This window comes from Garra rufa, chromosome 4 (assembly GCF_049309525.1).
Source record: "Garra rufa chromosome 4, GarRuf1.0, whole genome shotgun sequence".
NCBI classification, from domain to species: Eukaryota; Metazoa; Chordata; class Actinopteri; order Cypriniformes; family Cyprinidae; genus Garra; species Garra rufa.
The window spans coordinates 38,103,144-38,127,544 of NC_133364.1; the positions used below are offsets into that span (position 1 = coordinate 38,103,144).

Consider the following 24,401-nt stretch of genomic DNA (forward strand, 5'->3'; position numbering starts at 1 on the left):
CACCCAATTTTTTTACATATTGCTTAACACATGAGGATAACCCACCAAGGTTTGGATTTGGAACAGTTAAAGAATCTGAGGGTTTAAAAACAATAATTTCGGTTTTGTCCTGGTTAAAATTCAGAAAGTTTAATGACAGCCATGCCTTTACATCTGTCAAACAAGCAACAACATTATCCAGTCCATCTGAATTCAGTTTTATAGGCAAATAGTGTAGCAATGGAAAGACAGCCTATATTTTCTAAAAATGGAACCAAGAGGAAGCATATATAAAGAAAAAAGCATAGGAGCCAAAATGGATCCTTGAGGAACCCCACAGGTTAACACATCATTTCTAGATGAAAGCTCTCCTATCTTCACTGAGAAGGTTCTATTAGTGAGATAGGATTTAAAATCACTCCAAATGCACTGCCTGTAATACCTACACAGTATTCCAGTCGAATAATAAGGATTGTATCAAATGCGGCAGTAAGATCTAAAAGCACAAGAACAGCATAGTTGCTTGAGTCACACTTTAAAAGTATATCATTAAAAACCTTCAACAGAGCAGTCTCAGTATAGTGATATTTTCTGAAACCAGACTGAAAAACTTCAAAGATCATATTGTCGGCTAGAAAGGTTTGCAATAGTTCAAAAACTGTTTTCTCCAAAATTTTTGTAATGAACGACAAGTTGGAAATGGGCCTAAAATTAGCTAAAATAGTGGGATACATGCCCTGTTTTTTAAGCAGAGGACAAACTGTTGCATGTTTTATCAGATCAGGTATAGTTCCAGTTTCTAAACATCGATTTATCAGCAACAGAAGATGTGGACCCACCACATCCAAAACTTGTTTAAGAAAATATGGAGGAATCACATCTGTTGAAGAGCCAGATGGCTTAAGATGTTCCACTAATTCTATAAGATACTTTTCAGTGTAATAGGAGAAAAAGTTCTTAAAACAGCAATACGACTAATGGGAATCGAAGGATCAGACAGAACAGGATTTACCCCCATTTGTAAAGCATTTATCTTGTTTACAAAAAACTTGAGAAAATCAATACATGATACTGAAGAAGGAATAATAGTAGCATTGATAATGTTAAAAAGTATTTTTGTTTTTTTTTAGTTCTTACTTATAATTTCAGTGAAATACCTTGATTTTGCCATTTTTACAGCTCTCTGATAATGGAATAATGAAGTCTCTAAACATTTGCAATGAAACCTGGGCCCATATTCACAAAACATCTTAAGGCTAAAAGTAGCTCTTAACTCAGTGATTTATGAGCAAATCTTAAAATTAATGGGCATGTCAGTCCCAAATTTAGGACTCCTAAACTTTTTGCTCTAAAAGTATTCCACAAAAGCGTTTTAGTGCTTAAACTAGCTCCTAAATCTGTGAAATGTTAGGAGTAGTAAAGAGGACTCCTAAGTCACTAAGACCAAATCCCAACTATCCTAAAATGGCTGTTGCTGCCTTAAAAGTTAAAATTTTAGAAACACTTTGCATTTATTTGCAGACATGTTTTCCCACGCAACTTTTTTGGTTTTGGAGGTTATCCATACTCCAAATTTTCCTTTGATTATATCCTTGTTTTCATTATCAATTTGGGTAAGAAGTAACAGCTGTTCTTGCATCCAGTTTGGTTTTCTTTTACATTTTCATATTTTACTATTAGCCTTGATTAATGTATTCTGTTAAAGGGGTCATCTGATGCCCATTTTCCACAAGTTAATATGATGCTACAACAGTTGGGGGTATAGTTGTATAGTTTGGAGGAAAATGGCACTTGGGGGGCTTTGAAGACACTGTACAACCCCATCCATTTAAAATTTAATTTAAAACCCGGAGTTGGAACGGAAACAAGGATGTGGGGCATAATGAGAACTGATCATCACTTGATTCACTAGCTTATTTGAATTTTTTTCTAATTTAAAAGAGAACGTAGATCATAGGTTAAGACTGATGAAGCATGTTGCGTTAAACATAACATAAAACAGACAAGTGCAGCACTGCACTGAGAGACATATGGCAAGCCACTAACAGCAGCGCCATCTTCATTGTTGAGTCCAAGTTTATCCAAGTCAAGTTTAAAGTTATCCAAGTTTCATTTCCGTAGTATTGTCCCTTAAAAAGATACAGTGGGGCAAGTATTTGATACGCTGCCAATTTTTCAAGTTTTCCCCACTTACAACGAATGGAGAGATCTGTAATTTTCATGGTTGGTACAACTAAACTGTGAGAGACAGAATAAAAAAAATCCAGAAAATCACATTGGATATTTTTTTACAAAATTAACTTCCATTTTATTGCATGAAATAAGTATTTGATCACCTACCAACCAGCAAGAATTCTGGCTCTCACAGACCTGTTAGTCCTATCCTCCACTCATTACCTGTATTAATTGCACCAGTTTGAACTTGTTACCTGTATAAAAGACACCTGTCCACACACTCAATCAATCAGACTCCAACCTCTCAACTATGGGTAAGACGAAAGAGCTGTCTAAGGACACTAGGGACAAAAATGTAGACCTGCACAAGGCTGGGATGGGCTACAACACAATAGGCAAACAGTTTGGTTAGAAGGCAACTACTAGAACATGGAAGAATTTCAAGATGACTATCAATCACCTCGGACTGGGGCTCCATGCAAGATCTCGTCTCGTGGAGTATCAATGATCCTATCAAGGTGAGGGATCAGCCTAGAACTATACGGGAGGACCTGGTCAATGACCTGAAGAGAGCTGGGACCACAGTCTCAATGCTTACCATTAGTAACACACTACACCGTCATGCAAGGCCCCCCTGCTCAAGCCAGCACATGTCCAGGCACATCTGAAGTTTGCCAAAGACCATCTTGATGATCCAGAGGAGGCATGGGAGAAGGTCATGTGATCAGATGAGACCAAAATTGAACTTTTTGGCATAAACTCCACTCGCTGTGTTTGGAGGAAAAAGAAGGATGAGTACAATCCCAAGAACACCACACCAACCGTGAAGCATGGGGATGGAAACATCATGCTTTGAGGGTGCTTTTCTGCAAAGGGGACAGGACGACTGCACTGTATTGAGGGGAGGATGGATGAGGTCATGTATCGTGAGATTTTGGGCAACAACCTCCTTCCCTCAGTAAGTGCATTGAAGATGGGTCGTGGCTGGGTCTTCCAGCATGACAATGACCCCAAACACGCAGCCAGGGCAACTAAGGAATGGCTCTGTACGAAGCATTTCAAGGTCCTGGAGTGGCCTAGCCAGTTTCAAGACCTGAACCCAATTGAAAATCTATGGAGGGAGCTGAAACTCCATGTTGCCCAGCGACAGCCCCATAACCTGAAAGATCTTGAGAAGAGCTTTATGGAGGAGTGGGCCAAAAATCCCTGCTGCAGTGTGTGCATACCTGGTCAAGAACTACAGGAAACATCTGACCTCTGTAATTATAAACTAAGGTTTCTGTACCAAATATTAAGTTGTATTTTTCTATTGCATCAAATACCTATTTCAGCAATAAAATGGAAATTAATTATTTAAAAATCATGCAATGTGATTTCCTGTTGAGGTGTACCTACGATGAAAATTACAGATCTCTCCATTCTTTGGAAGTGGGAAAACTTGAAAAATCGGCAGTGTATCAAATACTTATTTGCCCCAATGTATACTAGAGCTGCACAATTAATCATTAAAAGATTGCGATCTCGATTCGACCCCCCTCACGATCTTAATCCAGCATTTATACGATTCAGCCAATTATATTTTATTTATATTTTACAAAACTTTTGCTTGCCTAATTACTGCACAGACTGCTGTGAGCTGATGCAGTGACTGGTTCGCCATTCTCTCCAACAGTACATAACCATTTAAAACTCATCTTCAGTGCACATTCTTTCAGATGCAATTCTGGCGCCTCTGTCTCAATATACTGTACAACGCGACATTCATTCACATCAGATGATAACTCAGCTGCAGAGATCCACTCACGCAGCGGCATAATTTCCACTGGGGACACGCATTTCAAAATCCCATTGGTGTCCACCCACTTTCAATTAGTTTTGTTAAAGTAATGTCTTGTATTGTAGAATGCACGCTCAGCGCCGCCGAGAGTTTCCAATTCATTCCAAAGGATGAATTTTGAAATTTTAAGCTTTTATCTGATGAATCATTTTTAATGTGTAATGGGGAAAAAATGCAACAAGAAAGTCTGTTTGTGAAAAAGGTCAGAACTCCTGTTATGAAGTAGATTTTTGAGGTGCACTCTTGTCATAAATTAATGTATGAAACTCTTGTCATAAATTATTTTCCTACATAATTTGTAACACAAAAAATGTCAAATATCTATTTAGGAGCCTTAGACCTTTCCAACAAAATATAGTTTGTCATGATTAGATTAGGATTTATTTGTAAAATGGTAAAGTAAACTTGGGTATCCCACAGAGTGGACGGTGACAGCCATAATGTTATGAGTTAGCGTGCTGGAGAAGACCAGACGAGGTATACAATAAACACTATTACATTTAATAAAGTCTTTAGAATCACAAGCAGGAACAGGCAGGAACAAAAATACATCCACACATGATCGACATCAAACATTTGCAAAGACCGACAGAGAACTCAAGAACCAAACAGACTTATAAAGGGTGACTAATTACAAAGACAGGTGCCGGGAATCACACACACGATGGGCTAGACCAAAAGACACAGATCAACAGGGGGAGACAATGGGCGAAACCAAATACATAAACAGACATAACTGTGACATTACGCCCCCCTCCGAATAGGCGCGTCCTCGCGCCGTAGAAAAAGAAAGACAAAACAAAAAAGAAGGGCGAAAAAACAGAAAACCAGAGTCCATAATGGAGGGGGCTTCGGCGGAGGACGCCACCCCAGGAGGGGGACCAAAACAAAAGTCCAGGTGAGAAGACAGACAGTCCAAGGGGGCGACGACGGTGGGAGGAGCCAGGGAGGAGACAGGAGGGATCCAGGGCAGGAGGAACAGACCCAGACCACAGCCAGGATGACGGCCCACGGAGGAGCCGACGGAGGGAGGAGCCATGGTGGAAGAATGCATGCCGGCTCCATGGGGCCGACCGACGGAGGCGGAGCCGGTGGAGGAGGAGCCCGAGGCGGAGACGGAGAGCCGAAGATCCAGGGTGACGCCGAGGATCCGGAGGGCCAAGGTGGAACAGGAGGCTCTGGCGGCCGATGCGGAGGCGGAGATCCGGAGGTCCGTGGCGGAGCCGGAGCGACAGAGGATGGAGGCTGTGCCCGCAGGAAGGAGGAGTCCCAAGGAGCCGGTGGGACGGCGTGACGAGGTGCAGCCGGAGGAGCAGAGTCCTGAGGAGCCGATGGGGTGACGAGTGACCAGGGCGGAGCCGGAAAGACGATGGAGCCCGGTGAAGCTGGCGGATCGACGGGCGACGGTGGAGAGGAGGGCGTCGAGAGCCGTGGTGGAACCGCAGGGTCGAAGGGCCGAGGCGGAGTCCTGGACTCGGAGGCTGGAGGCGGAGCAGAGGGATCCTCCAACCTAGACGCCGATGGAAACTGGCAGCCCCGCGGCGAGCCCACTGCACAGGTGGTGAGCTGAGGGTGAGCTGAGGGGCTGTCAGGGGACAGCGGTGTGCAGACAGACATGGGTGTGGGCTGAAGAGGGTGGGTGGGTGGGAAGTTTATGTCTGCCAGTGGTTCCGTGAAAAAGTCTATTAAATCACATGATTCATGCACAGATACTTCGGAGAAAAAGTCAATTAAGTCCCCAGAATGATACTCAAGCTCACCCCCAGTGGTGGTGCAGTGGACAGGGCTCTCTATCACCCTCTCTTGCTCCACTTGACACTCCACCGTCACGGATGTTACAGCCGGCTCTCGCACCTGGTCCGATGGCTCAGGCTCTGGCTCTGTCGCTCTCGGCTCTGGCTCTCCATCGTCGGTGGGCTCGGGCTGCCACTCCGCCTGTCGGGGTGATGTTGGGCTGGGTTCTGGGTCTGGAGTGGGGCTGACGTCCTCTTCGACTAAGTCGATAGTCCAGGATGATTGACAGGACGCCAACACCCACTCTATGTAGTCCGGCAAGCTCCCAAGAGGACCCTTCCCGGATAGCAGCGCTTTGGTGGTGGAATTTAGTCCAAAGTGATAGTAGACAATAAGGCTGCTATCCGGGGAATGAGACTGGTTTGCCAGGAGGAGAAACTCACGTGTGTGGTCCTCAAGGGAGCATTCCCCCTGCCTCAGGAGGAGAAGTTGCACTGTAGTGTCCATTTAAATCAAAAAACAAAACACTGAGAAAAATGAAAACGGAAAAATAAACGCAGGAGAAGGTGCCGGGTAAACTGTTGTAGGTCGGTCTTTCTGTTATGAGTTAGCGTGCTGGAGAAGACGAGACGAGGTATACAATAAACACTATTACATTTAATAAAGTCTTTAGAATCACAAGCAGGGACAAAAATACATCCACACACGATCAACATCAAACATTTGCAAAGACCGACAGAGAACTCAAGAACCAAACAGACTTATAAAGGGTGACTAATTACAAAGACAGGTGCCGGGAATCACACACACGATGGGCTAGACCAAAAGACACGGATCAACAGGGGGAGACAATGGGCAAAACCAAATACATAAACAGACATAACTGTGACACATAAAATGTTGATAGGCTAGTGTTTCTAGCTAAGAATTTTTAAAATCGCTTTACTCTGACATAATACCTTTGTATGTTTATTTTTTTATGTTTAATGGTGTTTTTTGTTTGTTTACATTATTACGTTATTTTTTATTACATTTCTTTAAATTTAAAGCAAAGTTTATTTTGTCTTATTTCACTGCTATTTTACTGCTGTTTGATAACCTAATGTTCAGGGGAAAATCTTTAAAATAAAAAAGTTCTCCAGAATCGTGAGAGAATCGTGATCTTTATTCTGAGCAAAAAAATTGTGATTCTCATTTTATTCAGAATCATGCAGCTCTACTGTATACTACAATTGTTCCTGAAATGTGAGGTGTGTACTCACTTTTGTGAGATACTGTACATTCAAAAGGAGAAACAGAAACAAGAATATACAAGATAAATGCAGATATACGAAACGTAAACAATTCAGCGCTTGCTTACTATTTTGAATCAGTTATGTTGATAACTTTCTTCATTTTAAGTGTTGTTATGAAAATATTCACATATTGGAATGCTTCGGAAAGGTTGTGTAAATCAATGTATAACTTTTTTAAAATGTGTTTTTCTAGATTTTTTTGGTTGTTATTTTGTCTCTCACTGTTCAAGTGACCCTACCATTAAAATTATAGACTGATCATTTCTTTGTCAGTGGGCAAACATACAAAATTAGCAGAGGATCAAATAATTTTTTCCCCTTATGGTAATCAATGAAGCTGACTGCACTAGTTTATAGTTTTACTGTTTTAGGTAAAATGTCATGTTTTATTTCTTTGTTTCTTAATTAATAATGTGCTCACGTTTTATTTAAAGTTAAGGAAATAATGTTAATGTTAATTAAGTAATTTGTAATTTATTGATATTTATTATTGTTGATGTTAATACTTAATAATATTAATACAATTTATAAAATGATAACTGATTTTTTAATTCAGATATATTCGTACATACATACATACATACATACATACATACATACATCTTTTTTTTTTTTTTTTTTTTTTTTTTTGCGTGTCATGTATATGGGTAGTTATCTTTCCTGGACACAGGATACAGAATAACAAAGTAGACTATGTGCATGGCACATTGAAATGCATTACATTTTATTAACAAATTATTAACTGTAAATTTGATTTACCACAATGTACTATAAATCTCATTAAACAGCATGTTCTATATCAAAGTTTAATGTTTAAAATGTTGTATACCTCCCAAATGTTAACAAACTTTCAAGTTTATAAATGACCAATATCTAAAAACTGCTGTACACATGCTTCCAGTGTGAATAGATCTCACAAGTTTACAGCTGCAATTATGTAGTTAGGTTGACATGAAGCTCAAGTTTGTGGTGTGAAACAAGTTTTATGCAGAGCTCTGGACTGTGACCAATTTTTGAGAATGTGCGAGTTAAAATTTAATGTCACATTTTTGTGAGTGCACGGTCTGCTCTGCTCCATACAAGGCTTGCTGCAAAGCCGCAGCACAGTACAGCATCAAATTTTACTGATCATGTGAAGAGACTGAAAGGACCGACTCACTGGCACGAAAACAGTCCAGCGATCTGGTTGAAGGTTTACTGCATGTTCGGTCTTTTTACAGCGCTTCAAGATTTAGTTTCAATTTTGATCTGGCTCCATACTAATCTGACTCCAATTTTTAATTGATCATTAAATTTAGACTGTATTTCCAATCAAAAGGTTATCATAAATATAGACTATGAATTAATTTGGGAATTTGATTATTCTAGACATTCCATCTTTTCAATTATCCGTTCATCAGGGACCCAATGTCGCTTTTATGTCTCACGTCGGCCTTTACGTGGATCATACGTCACAAAATCGCCAGTCTGATAATTAATCAGAGGTTGTGGGAGACTAATGCACTCTTGACCAGCCGCCTACTGCTTGCTTCGTACAAAAGTGTAGTTTACTTAGTCTTTCCCATGCTCAACTTGTTAACTTCAGTGATAAGCAGAAATCAGGAGGTCTTCAGAGGATGTGCCTACTGCTTCATCCGTTCCCGCGCCTCCAGTTTGTCTAATCCTGGTCTTATTTTGTGGTAACATCGGCCTCCATGATTTAATAGTTATAATGATTTCAGGACGTATCAGAATAGCAAAATTTAACATTTTATTTGTCAGGTAAAAATGTATCATGCCAATTACACAATTAAACAATGAGAATCCAATTCAGTTTCAATTTAGATACATAACCTCAGTAACTCAAAGAAGTATCTAAGAGTGAAAAAGCATTCCTGACTATCGGAGAGACACACTGCAGCATGGGAGACTTGGAGGTTTAGCTCCAGAGACTCTTGCATACAGTGGGGTTCATTTGGCTACAAAATCCCCCAGTACTGTTTCACCACTTGCCTTATATACCAGACCAACACAAACAAATCTTTCAATCAGTTGTAAAACGCTGAGACCTTTTGTTTTGTCAGGAGGTTCTCGCGACCCAGGGTCCCATTTGCCATCTAACCCTAAGGGGAGAACACACCCAATAGCAGCAAACCCAATTCTATGGAAGTTTTCAATCTTTCTTACAGTATATGTGACTGCTATGAAATTGAGACCATTTTACCAATCGCACAGAGACCATTAAAATGATATCAAACATGAAGGAGAAAAACAATATATTCACAAGATATAACATGTGGATGATCTTACTGAATTCCAGCAAAAGCTTTTGGGAAGAAAGGTGAGAGAGTGGGAGAAGAGAGGGGGGTAGGTCAGGGTGGGGTTGTTTGCTTTCTCTTTGAAGATCGATTTTCCTGATTACAGTAGTTTTATTGCTTTATTGCATGGCAGCTGTTTGAGTTCCTGTGTTTTAATTCCATGAAGAGATAATTTCACTCCTTACAGACCTTCCCTGGCCCCTTGGGACAAACTCTGAGCAGCTCCTGAGGGGCCAAAATCAGATTATCTCTGAATGAGACTACTGCCAAAGTCTTTGATGGGTTGACAGTATTAGTTGATAAGTGCAGAAAAAGAGTGGTCATCTGCACTGGCTGTAATGGTAATCAGTCTGTAGAAATTACTGTCGTATCAGGTTCGCTGAGTCGATCACACCTGAGTTGAAATTGTCCTTCTGTTCTGAAGAAGCATTTGTGTCCAGTGCCATCCTCCCCAGGATGTTTACATGTCCTGCTACGAATCCTTTCGTTGCCTTTAGGTAGAAGGTGTAGTTTGCAGGGTCTGTCACATCTCCATAGGTGAAGGAATTATTTAACTGGTGGTGCTCCAATGTATGAGAGGCAGCTAAACAACTTCTGAGTGACCATGCAACACTTTAACACTGATGACTTTGGTGATATTGTGGAATGAAAGAAGGGTTATGAGATAAACAAGAAATTCATGTCAAAAGTGCGAGTGGTAAATAAGGTCTCCATCTCTTAGAGTCAAATATTTAGCAAACAGGTCTCATTTGGTTGCCAAATTGTTTATGTAATGTAATTTTGGATTTAGGTACTTGGTCTGGATGAAATAAGGAAAGTAGCAAAACCAATATAACTAGTATGTTTACCAGTGTTATACATAATCAAAATATGTCCCATAATTAAACATGAAAATACACAATTTCATAATTACAATCATAAAATTGTCTGTTACTTGTTCTACAATAAATTCCTTGATGCAGACCTATGGTTTTTATCAAGTCAGTTCAAGAATGACATTTACAGAAACAAAGATTTCAAATCTGCTGTATAGCTTTTCAATCATTCTTTGTGCATTTGATGTGCAGGCTTAAGTCACACTTGATAGGGCAGATTGGTTGGAAAGTGTATAATTGATTTATTTTTATAAATTTGTATTGTCATTAGACATATGCTGTAAACTAGTGGGCCCCCTAGTTTGCAACAATGCCAATGACTGGACATAAACATTTTGTCCTAAGAGACCAGTTGGATTGATGAATAGGTCTCATTTGAATTTTCAAGTAGAATTTGAATTCTACTTCTGCATTTAGATTAAATTAATGTGTGACTGCAGCCATGCATGTCCTATACGCATTACAGTACTTACATATAAGTTCATTAGACCATTACATTTGCAAGACTTTAAGATTGCAAAAATGTTTGCTATAATTGAAATGAAATTATAAAAAATAATTTCCTTTGACCTATATGTATGAAGTCAATAATGTGTGATAGATTAAAATGAGTAATTTAGACCTGGATATCCTTTTGAATTATGCCAGGTAAGGATGTAGTGTGGTCATTGTAATGAAGTGTGTTTGTATGTTTGTGTTTAGGAGATGGGTGGAGTCTAGTCTACTATAATCTGTGTTGTATAATTTGGTTCCAATGCTACATTGGGAGGTCATGTAACTACTTGCGGAGTGTTATGAGTGTGAATGACCCCTTGAAGTATCTCTACCCCCATCTCCTTGTTGTGTGTGTAAGTTGGTGTAGGTGGGACCAGACATCCTTGTGGAATTTGTTCCTCAGAACTGGCAGCAGTCAGTCTGAAAGGTAAAAGACAGAGAGGAAAACAGTTTAATCTTGGACCTTTTCACAAATTGTTTGGAAAATGGTGGATCTTACTTTTCCTGGGATGGTCAAAGCCACAACTTTGTTACAGGTGGTTGTAATCTAGGATTGCATACCATCCGCACAAAATTTGTTTTTGTTTACAAAGACCTGCATCATTATTGTGATCATACTTTTGTAATGAAAAGGTCAAGATAAACCAAGTGTCAATGGTCAGCTCAAAGAGCTAGTGTTTTAACACAATCTAAGCATAGTGTACCTTCAGCTGTTTTCACAGTCTGCTGTGTTGCATGATTTTTGTCACCCAAATCTGCTGGGAAAATGTCTTTAAATGATACTGTTTACACTAGTCAGATCTGTGATCATGGCATAAGTTTGCCAGTTTTGGTGCTGTACTGTTAGCTTAGTAATTGTGATTTTCTTACACTATTCATACCTTGACCATTTCCATCTCTGTATTCAGTAGAGATTTGTAAGTCCCTGCCTGATTTTATCCCCTGATTTTAATGTTACACACAACTTTAATCACATGTCGAAGTAAAATGAGCTCTATGATCAGATTCTGAGTTAGCACTCCCTCAGAGGGGTGGGTCAGTTTGCAAACTTGTACCTTCCCTTGTTACTGGGTTGCATGTCAACAGAATCAAATTTAAATTATCTTATGGCCTTGGATGAATTTGGCCTATTCAAGATATTCCAATCAGATTGATCATTTTATCTGGTAAAGCTTAGGTTATGTTAACTTTTCTCATTGAAGATTTTTGCATAAATAGAAGATCAAGAAGTTCTTTCTCACTAGTTTGATCATTCTTCCTTTCACTTTTCTTTCTTACCCATTCCTGCTTAAACCACCTCCCTTGATACCTTTTCCTAGCACTAGTAGTGCTTCCAACTTCTTACATACATGTACATTCTTCCTACATTCTGATCATTTCTCTCATTTTCCCATAACTTTCTTTTCTCTTCTAAAGCAATGCTGAATCATCATGAGACTAGAGGCCATGCTTGGCCATTGTAATAAAGTATATTATAAGATTGTTATAATATGAGTTATATTACATTAAAATATTATAAATTAAAATACTTTTATCACTGGTCTCTGGAGGGCCTCCTGAGCAACTTGCTTAGAGTAATTGGTTATCATCTCACTGATCTTTTTAAAGATACATCTTTGATTTGGACCTGTGACCACAGCAGTTCCAGCATGTGCATCGTGTACACAACAACAAGCCAAACTGGAACCCGGTTATAGATTTCGTTGTCATGGACATTAATGTTCTGCAAGCACATACTGAAATCATGAGTCAAATCATTGCTCAATCTAAAAATTTTGGGCAGCGCTTTACAACAAGGTTCATTAGTTCCATTAACATGAACCAAGAAAACAATACTTAAACAGCTTTTATTAATCCTAATTCATGCTAATTTCAGCACTCACTAATGCATCATTAAAAACACAGGTTGTGTTTGTTAGCATTAGTTAATGCCCTATGGACCAACATGAGCAAACAATGAACAACGACACAATTCCCAACAATTCCCCTTAACTGTATTCTTGTTGAACACAGACTAAAAGATACCATAAGAAGTGTGTTGTTCATTGCTTATTCAAATTAGCCACTACACTAACCAATATCAATAAATGACTATTGTTGTAAAGTAAAGTGTTGCCAATCTCTGTGACTACAATCTGGGATTGGTCAAATTTTTCTTTTAGTTTTGAGCTGTGCTGTAACTAACTGTATCCTTTTAGGAATCTCTTTGAGTGTGAGAAAGTTTTTGGGGGTTGGGCAAACCCAGAGCAAATGCAGATTACATCTCTGTTGATTAAATCATTGAATGATTAAATCATTGTTCTAGATTCAGAGGTCTATTCATGTTTGTCTGTCTACTTAAAGACAAAGACTGAGACTCATACAAACTTGAAGTAATTTTTGTCAACTCTAAATTAAAACAAAGCTATAAGCTATAGTTATTTAGATTGAACTTTAAAATCCGCTGTTCGGAAAATATTTTCATTGTTAGGACAATTGTGAGATCACACTGTGGCCACATGGCAATTCTATGCTCCTACACATGGATCACTGCAGCTATATTGAAAATAGCAGAGTTTACCAATTAGGAGACAAACAAATTCATTATAGACACACATTCAACTTGAAATTGCTATACAATTCCAGTTATTCTATTTTTAAACAGGACACCTGGTCTAGTATGCATGTAGCATCTACAACCTTTACCTAAGTGTTTTACACACTTACAGTAAAGCAGTCATGTTTTTAAAGAATAAACTCGACTAGCCTATGTGTACATTTAGTAGCACAAACAACTATGATGTGTGGTCTATACACACAATGTGTTTAACACAATTACAAACTTGAAAATACAAGCAGGATCATTTTGTCAGATTAGAGTTTCTTTTCAAATCCTCTAAGCTTTAATTTTATTGCCCTGTCCTGCCCAACTTCACTTTCACAAAAGGATTTTAGTGAGAACTTGAACATAACAGTTTGCCTTTCCAATGTTGCTCAGTTAATGTAGCCACTAAACAATGGTGACAGGAGATTGTTCATTTCAGAATTTAGATTCTAATTTACAGCCCTCTGTTGAGTACCAGAATAAATGTGGATGATGTTATTCCATTTTAAAATTTTCTTCTCTTACGAGATTCTGATTTTGGCTCAAGAGACTTCATTCTTTATCTACTCTGCTGCTATCATGTCCCTGTTAATTCATGTGGTTTCGTCTAATTCTTAAACACCACCGGATTTCTACGTCTCCGGTCTAATTTATGAGTATTCCGACTCATTCTACAAATGTGTATATATCGGGTGCGTCTAGGCTTTCCCTCAACACTTCTAAAAAGGTAAATAAGAAATGACTTACCGCAGCAGATGAAGAAAGGGGAAGGAGAAGCTCAAACCTCTTTCCGGAGCACATTCGAATATTGCGCTGAAAAACCCTCGCCTCATAATGGGAGATCACTAGGGAATGTCACCAACTGAAAGGACCGACTCACTGGCACGAAAACAGTCCAGCGATCTGGTTGAAGGTTTACTGCATGTTCGGTCTTTTTACAGCGCTTCAAGATTTAGTTTCAATTTTGATCTGGCTCCATACTAATCTGACTCCAATTTTTAATTGATCATTAAATTTAGACTGTATTTCCAATCAAAAGGTTATCATAAATATAGACTATGAATTAATTTGGGAATTTGATTATTCTAGACATTCCATCTTTTCAATTATCCGTTCATCAGGGACCCAATGTCGCTTTTATGTCTCACGTCGGCCTTTACGTGGATCATACGTCACAAAATCGCCAGTCTGATAATTAATCAGAGGTTGTGGGAGACTAATGCACTCTTGACCAGCCGCCTACTGCTTGCTTCGTACAAAAGTGTAGTTTACTTAGTCTTTCCCATGCTCAACTTGTTAACTTCAGTGATAAGCAGAAATCAGGAGGTCTTCAGAGGATGTGCCTACTGCTTCATCCGTTCCCGCGCCTCCAGTTTGTCTAATCCTGGTCTTATTTTGTGGTAACATCGGCCTCCATGATTTAATAGTTATAATGATTTCAGGACGTATCAGAATAGCAAAATTTAACATTTTATTTGTCAGGTAAAAATGTATCATGCCAATTACACAATTAAACAATGAGAATCCAATTCAGTTTCAATTTAGATACATAACCTCAGTAACTCAAAGAAGTATCTAAGAGTGAAAAAGCATTCCTGACTATCGGAGAGACACACTGCAGCATGGGAGACTTGGAGGTTTAGCTCCAGAGACTCTTGCATACAGTGGGGTTCATTTGGCTACAAAATCCCCCAGTACTGTTTCACCACTTGCCTTATATACCAGACCAACACAAACAAATCTTTCAATCAGTTGTAAAACGCTGAGACCTTTTGTTTTGTCAGGAGGTTCTCGCGACCCAGGGTCCCATTTGCCATCTAACCCTAAGGGGAGAACACACCCAATAGCAGCAAACCCAATTCTATGGAAGTTTTCAATCTTTCTTACAGTATATGTGACTGCTATGAAATTGAGACCATTTTACCAATCGCACAGAGACCATTAAAATGATATCAAACATGAAGGAGAAAAACAATATATTCACAAGATATAACATGTGGATGATCTTACTGAATTCCAGCAAAAGCTTTTGGGAAGAAAGGTGAGAGAGTGGGAGAAGAGAGGGGGGTAGGTCAGGGTGGGGTTGTTTGCTTTCTCTTTGAAGATCGATTTTCCTGATTACAGTAGTTTTATTGCTTTATTGCATGGCAGCTGTTTGAGTTCCTGTGTTTTAATTCCATGAAGAGATAATTTCACTCCTTACAAGACTGAGAGAGTCACTTTCAGTGTGAGCACTTTGGCTGTATAGCCTGGTTTATACTTGCTGCATCAGCATTAGTACAAAGGTGTATGTGGCAAAAAATGCTGCATTCATTTATTTATTTATTTATTTAATTTAAAAAACACTAATATATTTTCTGTTTACCTTACATTACGTTATGGAGGCTTTCTATTATTATTTGATTGTTGATTGTATTTAATGTTTATTTGATTCTACAGTGTTTGCTAAACTTTCTATAAATCATTAGTCAATATATTACATCATGTGGTGTATGCCATGTCTCGTATTATTTGTTTACATTAATCAAAATTACATAACCTATTTTGTATTTGTAGCTTACTGTTTTATTGTTGTGCTTTTCATTAACAATAACAATGAATCTATTATTCAAGTATGTTTCAGTCTTAAAAAAGTGAACAGTGTATGGATGTAAGCAAAACAACAAATATCTCTTCTTGTAAAAAGTGACACCAAGATCGCAAATTCAAAAACAAAAACAAAGTGAAAGCATCCGAAGCACATCTTATAACACAGCAAAAGAGGAAATCCCGTTTAGAAAATTTAAATCACAAATAATACTAATGTAAAAAAAGAGGGTTGAATGACAATTATGCCCATAACATGACCTATGACCAATTTATATGAGTGATTATCCTAACAATCCAATCATAACTGCTTATACTGACTATAACACACCCGTGCAGAAACTAAAGAGTGTAAGATTTTTGTTGCCATATAACTACAATCTATGATAACAGAAAAACTATTCATCAGCATGCATTGATTAATCCAATGCTGCATCAAAAAAGAGAGGCCAAATCCCATGCTGGGACAAGCAACTGAGAAATTTAGTTGCACCAGCATGACCAGTAGGAAGAATAAGTCTAGAGCACTGTTTATACTTGAAATAACATAATAAACATACTTGAGATTGTCCAGAGTGTAGTTTGGATCCTCCAATTTTTCAGAGAGCTGCTTGTATCTTAAATCTCCTGGGTGATTGTAGCTCAGATCCAGCTCTCTCAGGTGTGAGGGGTTTGAACTCAGAGCTGAAGACAAATAACCACAGCCCTCCTCTGTCACCATACAGCCAGACAATCTACAAACACAAGAACAGTCAACATTAGTTAGATAATCAGACAATCCTGTGTCTTGTATCCATCAAAAAAGGCACAAGGCAAGACATGCTGTTTCTTTTTTAGTTATCAGGAAAATTCTTAATTTTGTCATGTGTACTAGGGCCATTACTTTTTACGCTTTACATGTTACCCTTGGGAGATATCATCAGGAAACATGGTGTTAGCTTTCATTGTTACGCTGATGATACTCAGCTCTATATTTCTTCGCAGCCCGGCAAAACATATCCATTCGAAAAACTAACAGAATGCATAGCTGATATTAAAAACTGGATGGCGAATAACTTCTTACTGTTAAATTCTGAAAAAACAGAGGTATTAATTATTGGACCTAAAACCTCCACAAGTAATAACCTAAAACACAGTCTAATACTAGATGGCTGCTCTGTAAATTCGTCATCATCAGTTAGGAACCTAGGCGTCCTATTCGATAGCAATCTCTCCTTTGAAAGCCACATTTCTAGCATTTGCAAAACGGCATTTTTCCATCTTAAAAATATATCGAAATTACGACCTATGCTATCAATGTCAAATGCTGAAACATTAATTCATGCGTTCATGACCTCAAGGATAGATTATTGTAATGCTTTATTGGGTGGTTGTTCTGCACGCTTAATAAACAAACTCCAGCTGGTCCAAAATGCAGCAGCTAGAGTTCTTACTAGAACCAGAAAGTATGACCATATTAGCCCGGTTCTGTCAGCACTGCATTGGCTCCCTATAAAACATTGTATAGATTGTAAAATCTTGCTAATTACTTATAAAGCCCTCAATGGTTTAGCTCCTCAGTACTTGAACGAGCTCCTATCGTATTATAGTCCTTCACGTCCGCTGCGTTCTCAAAATTCTGGCAATTTGATAATACCTAGAATATCAAAATCAACTGCGGGCGGCAGATCATTTTCTTATCTAGCGCCTAAACTCTGGAACAATCTACCTAACACTGTTTGGGAGGCAGACACAATCTGTCAATTTAAATCTAGATTAAAGACACATCTCTTTAACCTGGCTTACACATTAAATCATTAACACATTCCTATAATTCAAATCCGTTAAAGGATTGTTAGGCTGCATTAATTAGGTCAACCGGAACCGAAAACACCTCCCATAACACCTGATGCACTCGCTGCATCGTAAAAAGAATGGCATCTACGCTAATATTAGTCTGTTTCATTCTTATTCCGAGGTCACCGTAGCCACCAGACCCAGCCTGTATCCAGATCAGATGGTCACTCCAGTCCCCCGGATCCAGTCCGTACCCAGCTTAGATCATGGATCACCACCTTGAGATGACTTCAATAGCCGTGGATGTCAACCAGATGAGCTCCAAGGCGGATCATCAATAAAGACCTCGCCAACCTTGACGGCCATCAGTGCTACACCATGGGATCCTGATGAGTTCTCTACAATCAGACATTGGTACAAACTGTTGTTTGGTCTGGCCAGAGGAGAACTGGTCCCCCGACTGAGCCTGGTTTCTCCCAAGGTTTTTTTCTCCATCTCTGTCACCTGTGGAGTTTTGGTTCCTTGCCGCTGTCGCCTCTGGCTTGCTTAGTTGGGGACATTTTCCAGCGATATCGTATACTATTTGAACTGAACTGACGATGATATCACTGAATTCATTGATGAACTGCCTTTAACTGAAAATTGATTGTTACAATAATGCGTTACTTACACACTATGGTGCTGTTTAAATACTGTGCAGTTGCTTTGACACAATCTGTATTGTAAAAGGCGCTATATAAATAAAGGTGACTTGACTTGACATGTGAGGCTTCTGTTGAGGTCACTGATATAACCAATTTTATAAGGTTTTAAAATTACATACTTTAGAGAGTATAGCATGATTTGCAACATTTTCAAATTTTCAAATACACTGCATCCTTTGCTAACTGTTTTCTCCAATTCCTCATGCTGATCTGGACTTACAAATGCACAGACAATGTTTTCAGTGTCTTGTCAATTCATGGCAAGGGTACACCAGATGGGATAGGGAAAAAAATCTGACACATCAGTTTGCAAGGGTAAGGATATTCCTAATGCAATAAGCTACACTCGTATTGCCCCCTCAATATATTATATGCTTTATGCTGTTCAGCTGAACTTCATAATGCACCTATTGGTTTGTTTGGATGACAAAATGTTTAAAAAGTAATTTATTTAAGGCTGGTCTGCCTCAGCTGTCTAAAAGCACTTGACATGTTGACTTGAATGTCACAACGATTGAGATGGCTATTCAATAAAACAAGGTTGGAAGGATATTAGATGCATGTTGTATTTTTACATGCATGTTATAAGTGACCCAAACTCACAGCACTTGCAACTTGAGTTCATGTGGAGCAGTATTTACTGTGAACCAAGCTGCTCCGAAACACTGAAAACACTGGATCATGAGTTGCTTGCATGTAAATGAACATAGTGTTGTACATCACTAGCTTTACAATTTGATAATCACACTATGCATTTTTATTTATTTTATCCAAAAACATTTACCTCAGTATCTCCAGCTGACAGCTTCGACTCTTCAGTCCATCAGAAAGCCTCTTCACTCCAGAATCCTGCAAGTCATTGTTACTCAGATCCAACTCTCTCAGGATGGAGTTTGAGGATTGTAGAGCTGATGATAAACTCTCACAAGACTGAGCAGTAAGATCACACCCACATAGTCTGTGTAAAGAAGAAAACAAACAGCAAAATTAATGTCTATCTGGTCAGCGGCCATTCGATCACACTCACACACAAACATCATTGCCCTCAGGTTAGCAGCCCAATAGTATTGACATAAGGTGGGCAGTGCTATCCCTCCCTCTTCTTGGGTTTCTGCAGGTGTGCTTTTGAAATTAAATGCACTCTGTATCCCCAGATGAAAGGGAGGATCACAGAAATCTAACAGTTTTAAAAAATATTTCAGCAAAAATATTGGTAAATTCTGAAAAAGATAAAGGAAACGAGGCAAAATAACCTTATGGCAAAATAACCTCATAAATAATCTCAGCATTAATTCAACCTATTAGTGATAACAGAAGAATCCTCTATTTTTAAAATTAGGAAGAAATTAGGCCTATAAATATCCTTAAAATATTTTGGGATAATTAACCCCAGATAGGTAAAATGGTTATCCACAATTTGAAAGGAGTAGACATTAAGCCAGACATTAAGTATTTTCATTAGACATGGCACAGTGATGGAAGGATCTTTTAAAAATAATATTAAATCATCGGCATACTAGGACAGCTTAACCTCGGCTTTGCCACAAGGCATACCTCGGATCTCAGAATGGGTACATAAATACAGGTCCTTTTCAAAAAATTAGCATATTGTGATAAATTTCATTATTTTCTGTAATGTACTGATAAACATTATTCTTTCATATATTTTAGATTCATTACACACATTTGAAAGTAGTTCTAGCCTTTTATTGTTTTAATATTGATGATTTTGTCATACAGCTCATGAAAACCCAAAATTAGCATTAGCAATCTCAAAAAATTAGCATATTTCATCCGACCAATAAAAGAAAAGTGTTTTTAATACAAAAAAAAGTCAACCTTCAAATAATTATGTTTCAGTTATGCACTCAATACTTGGTCGGGAATCCTTTTGCAGAAATGACTGCTTCAATGCGCCGTGGCATGGAAGCAATCAGCCTGTGGCACTGCTGAGCTGTTATGGAGGCCCAGGATGCTTCGATAGCGGCCTTAAGCTCATCCAGAGTGTTGGGTCTTGAGTCTCTCAACTTTCTCTTCACAATGTGGTTTTGGCACTGTGAGCAGGCCAGATTCTCTATGGGGTTCAGGTCAGGAGTGTTGGCAGGCCAATTGAGCACAGTAATACCATAGTCAGTAAACCATTTACCAGTGCAGGTTGTGCTGAAAAATGAAATCTTCATCTCCATAAAGCTTTTCAGCAGCTGGAAGCATGAAGTGCTCCAAAATCTCCTGATAGCTAGCTGCATTGACCCTGCCCTTGATAAAGCACAGTGGTCCAAAGTACTCTTTTCGGATGAAAGCAAATTTTGCATGTCATTCGGAAATCAAGGTGCCAGAGTCTGGAGGAAGACTGGGGAGAGGGAAATGCCAAAATGCCTGAAGTCCAGAGTCAAGTACCCACAGTCAGTGATGGTCTGGGATGCCATGTCAGCTGCTGGTGTTGGTCCACTGTGTTTTATCAAGGGCAGGGTCAATGCAGCTAGCTATCAGGATATTTTGGAGCACTTCATGCTTCCATCTGCTGAAGATTTCATTTTTCAGCACGACCTGGCACCTGCTCACAGTGCCAAAACCACTGGTAAATGGTTTACTGACCATGGTATTAAGAAAGGAAAGGAGGTGAAGTGAGGCCAAGTATGGTGATACACACACAGTAGTGAACACACACCCGGAGCAGTGGGCAGCCATTGCTGCGGCGCCCAGGGAGCAGTTGGGGGATCGGTGCCTTGCTCAAGGGACTCACCTCAGTCGTGGTATTGAGGGTGGAGAGAGTGCTGTACATTCACTCCCTCCACCTACAATCCCTGGTGGTCCTGAGACTCGAACCTGCAACCTTTGGGTTACAAGTCCAACTCTCTAACCATTAGGCCACGGCTGCCCCCAATTACTGTGCTCAATTGGCCTGCCAACTCTCATGACCTGAACCCCATAGAGAATCTGTGGGATATTGTGAAGAGAAAGTTGAGAGACGCAAGACCCAACACTCTGGATGAGCTTAAGGCCACTATCGAAGCATCCTGGGCCTCCATAACACCTCAGCAGTGCCACAGGCTGATTGCCTCCATGCCACGCCGCATTGAAGCAGTCATTTCCGCAAAAGGATTCCCGACCAAGTATTGAGTGCATAACTGAACATAATTATTTGAATGTTGACTTTTTTTGTATTAAACACTTTTCTTTTATTGGTCGGATGAAATATGCAAATTTATTTAGATAGGAATTTTGAGTTTTCATGAGCTGTATGCCAAAATCATAAATATTAAAACAATAAAAGGCTAGAAATACTTTCAAATGTGTGTAATGAATCTAAAATATATGAAAGTCTAATGTTTATCAGTACATTACAGAAAATAATGAACTGTATCACAATATGCTAATTTTTTGAAAAGGACCTGTAAATGGCTAGGGGTTCTAAGACTAGGTCAAACAGCGAAGGGCTTTGACAGCAGCCCTGTCGGGTTCCCATTTGCAATTGAGAAAAGTGGACCAATCTGAATTTGTAAGAACTGCTGATATAGGGACCAAGTAGATAATTTTGATCAGCCGCATAACATTTTCTCCAAAGCCAAATTGCTTTAACACAGAGAACATATTGCTGCATTCAATTTGGTCAAAGGTTTTCTCCTTATACAGGAAGAGGATTGCTGCCTTAGATTTTTGGGACTAATTATTCTATAAAATATTTGGTAAGCGCAATGAATTACAGAAGAAGAATCTCCCTGGAATGAAACCCGTTTGATCGGAGTGAATTAGTAAATCCATATGTTTGTTTAAAATCTTAGCAATCACCTTCTGATCACAGTTAAAAAGACTTATTGGTCTATAATTAGCGGGCACATTATCATATCAATTATTTTTCCTCAGAAGACAAACGTATATGAATATAATGAAGTAGTCGATATGAGAGTAGGATTTTTGAACATGTGAAAAACAAGAATAAACCCAAACAGTTTTCTGAAAAAAGTTGGATCATCCATGTTGGGCCCATGTACATTGACACATGTAATAAGAAAATTGTTAATAACACAATAATATATCTACCAGCTGGATCAGTTATCACTGAATGGGAACAAAATTAAATAGAAATATTGTCACGGATTGGCCAGGTTCTTCACCCACAATCACGCCAAGATCACTATCACCTGAACTCTCAATCAACACGCACCTGCACTCAATCAGCCACGCACTACAAAGTCTCACTTCACACACCGCTCAGTGTCCGGGCTCATTCTAACGAAGCAGACTATCAGTGCTTCTCTCCGTAAGTTTCACTATACCTACTTACCTGTTGCTACTTACCTGAACTCTGTCTTGTTCCAGTCTGTCCAGTCTCAGATTCCAGCGGTGTGTGTGCCGTCAGTCTGTCCTCCGAGGTCAGCGGTGGGTGCGGATAACGTAAGCCCGCCGATCCAACATTCCTGGAATTCCCCCTTCACCCGATCTGCAAAGAAAAGGATCCTTAACTTCTTCTCGGATATCTTCATTGGATCAGTCTCATTATATCTCCATACTCACCTATCTCAGTTCACTGCATCACGTCATCACTCTGCTGTTTTAATAAACATCTTCATTTTGTTACTTACCTGCCTGTCCGTCTGCTTCATGACAGTGGCCCGGACCAACAGTGTAAACAGCATGAGTAACCCCGATCCACAGCCCAGTCAGCTTTCATCACCCTGCAGCATGGAGCACCAGTCAGAGCCCACCGCAGCCACTGAACCAAAATCTGCTGCGATTAAAGCGACAGAGGACATCGCGACTGACCAGGTGTGTGAGCCGGCTACACTGTGCGACATCGTTGGAGTCCTTGTGGAGATTGAGGGCTTAGAGGGAGGCCCAGCCCACACTCCTAACACTGAGGGTGAGCTGCAGCTGCGTTATGGGCGTTACCATAGAGAATTATTGGAAATATTTTAAGTGGATCTAATAGACTGGTTTGGGGAGATAATATCCAGCCGTCCTGAATCTCCGCTGGTTCCGTCCAGCCGCCCTGAATCTCTGATGGTTCCGTCCAGCCGTCCTGAATCCCCGCTGGTTCCGTCTAGTCTTCCAGAGTCTCCACTGGTCCCGTCCAGTCTTCCAGAGTCTCTGCTGGTCCCGTCCAGCCGTCCAGAATCTCCACTGGTCTTGTCCAGCCTTCCTGAGCCTCCGCTGGTTCCGCTCAACCTTCCTGAACTTCCGCTGGTTCCTTTCAGCCCTCCAGTGTCTCTGAAGCTCCCGCCCAGCCTCCCTCTCCTGCCTCCACTCAAACCAGTCAGTCCCTCAGCCCTGTCTCTGCTGCCGCCTGTCTGTCCCTCAGCTCACCCTTAGGCAGCGCCATCTAGGAGTGTGGATCCATCGTGGGACTTCCAGGCTCCAGCTCCACCTAGGCGTGTCGATCCCCAGTCTCTGCCTCCATCCTCCGAGTCCTGGACTCCACCTCGGTCCTCAGACCCTTCGGCTCCATCTTGGCTCCTGTCTCCCTCGTCTACACTGTGGCCCATCATCCCACCAGCTCCACCGGGCTCCCATCTTCTCTCCGGCTCTGCCTTGGTCAGTCGTCGACCATCCGTCGCCTCGGGACTCCATTCCTCCGGCTTCACCTCGTCACTCTGTCCCTCCAGCTCTGTCAGGCTCCTCCTTCCCTCCAGCTCCGCCTAAGTCCTCTGTCGCACCGGCTTCGCTGCGGTCTTCCAGAGCCCCAGCTCCGCCTCAGTCACCTGAGCCATCTGCTCCACCTTGGCCCTCCGGATCCTCAGTGTCACCCTGGCTCTCCGTCTGCTCGGCTCCACCTGGGTCACCTCTACCAGTGGCTTCATTTCCTTCGCTCGTCCCCAGGGTGTCGTCGACCATCTCTCCACCATGGCTCCTCCCTCCTTCGACTCCACCCTGGCTTTAAATCAATCCGGACCCTGTGACTTTTGTCTGTTCTTCTCCTGCCCCATACTCGCCTCCTGAACCCCCACCCTCCCTCCTCTGTTGGATTCTTTTAGGCACGAGGACGTGCCTTTCCAGGAGGGGGGTGAAGTGTCAGGTGTGAAGTTGGCCAGGTTCTTCACCCACAATCACGCCAAGATCACTATCA

The 24,401-nt window shown here is 40.3% G+C and overlaps 1 protein-coding gene across 1 annotated transcript in view; it reads right to left on the reverse strand.

The window, feature by feature from the left end:
* LOC141332929 (NACHT, LRR and PYD domains-containing protein 3-like) overlaps nucleotides 1-24,401 on the reverse strand; it is a 443,961-nt gene that overhangs the window by 252,533 nt on the left and 167,027 nt on the right. Inside the window, exon 5 of the mRNA XM_073837888.1 lies at nucleotides 19,122-19,295. Within this exon, the coding sequence (XP_073693989.1) occupies nucleotides 19,122-19,295 (174 nt within the window). The remainder of the gene's footprint in view (nucleotides 1-19,121; nucleotides 19,296-24,401) is intronic.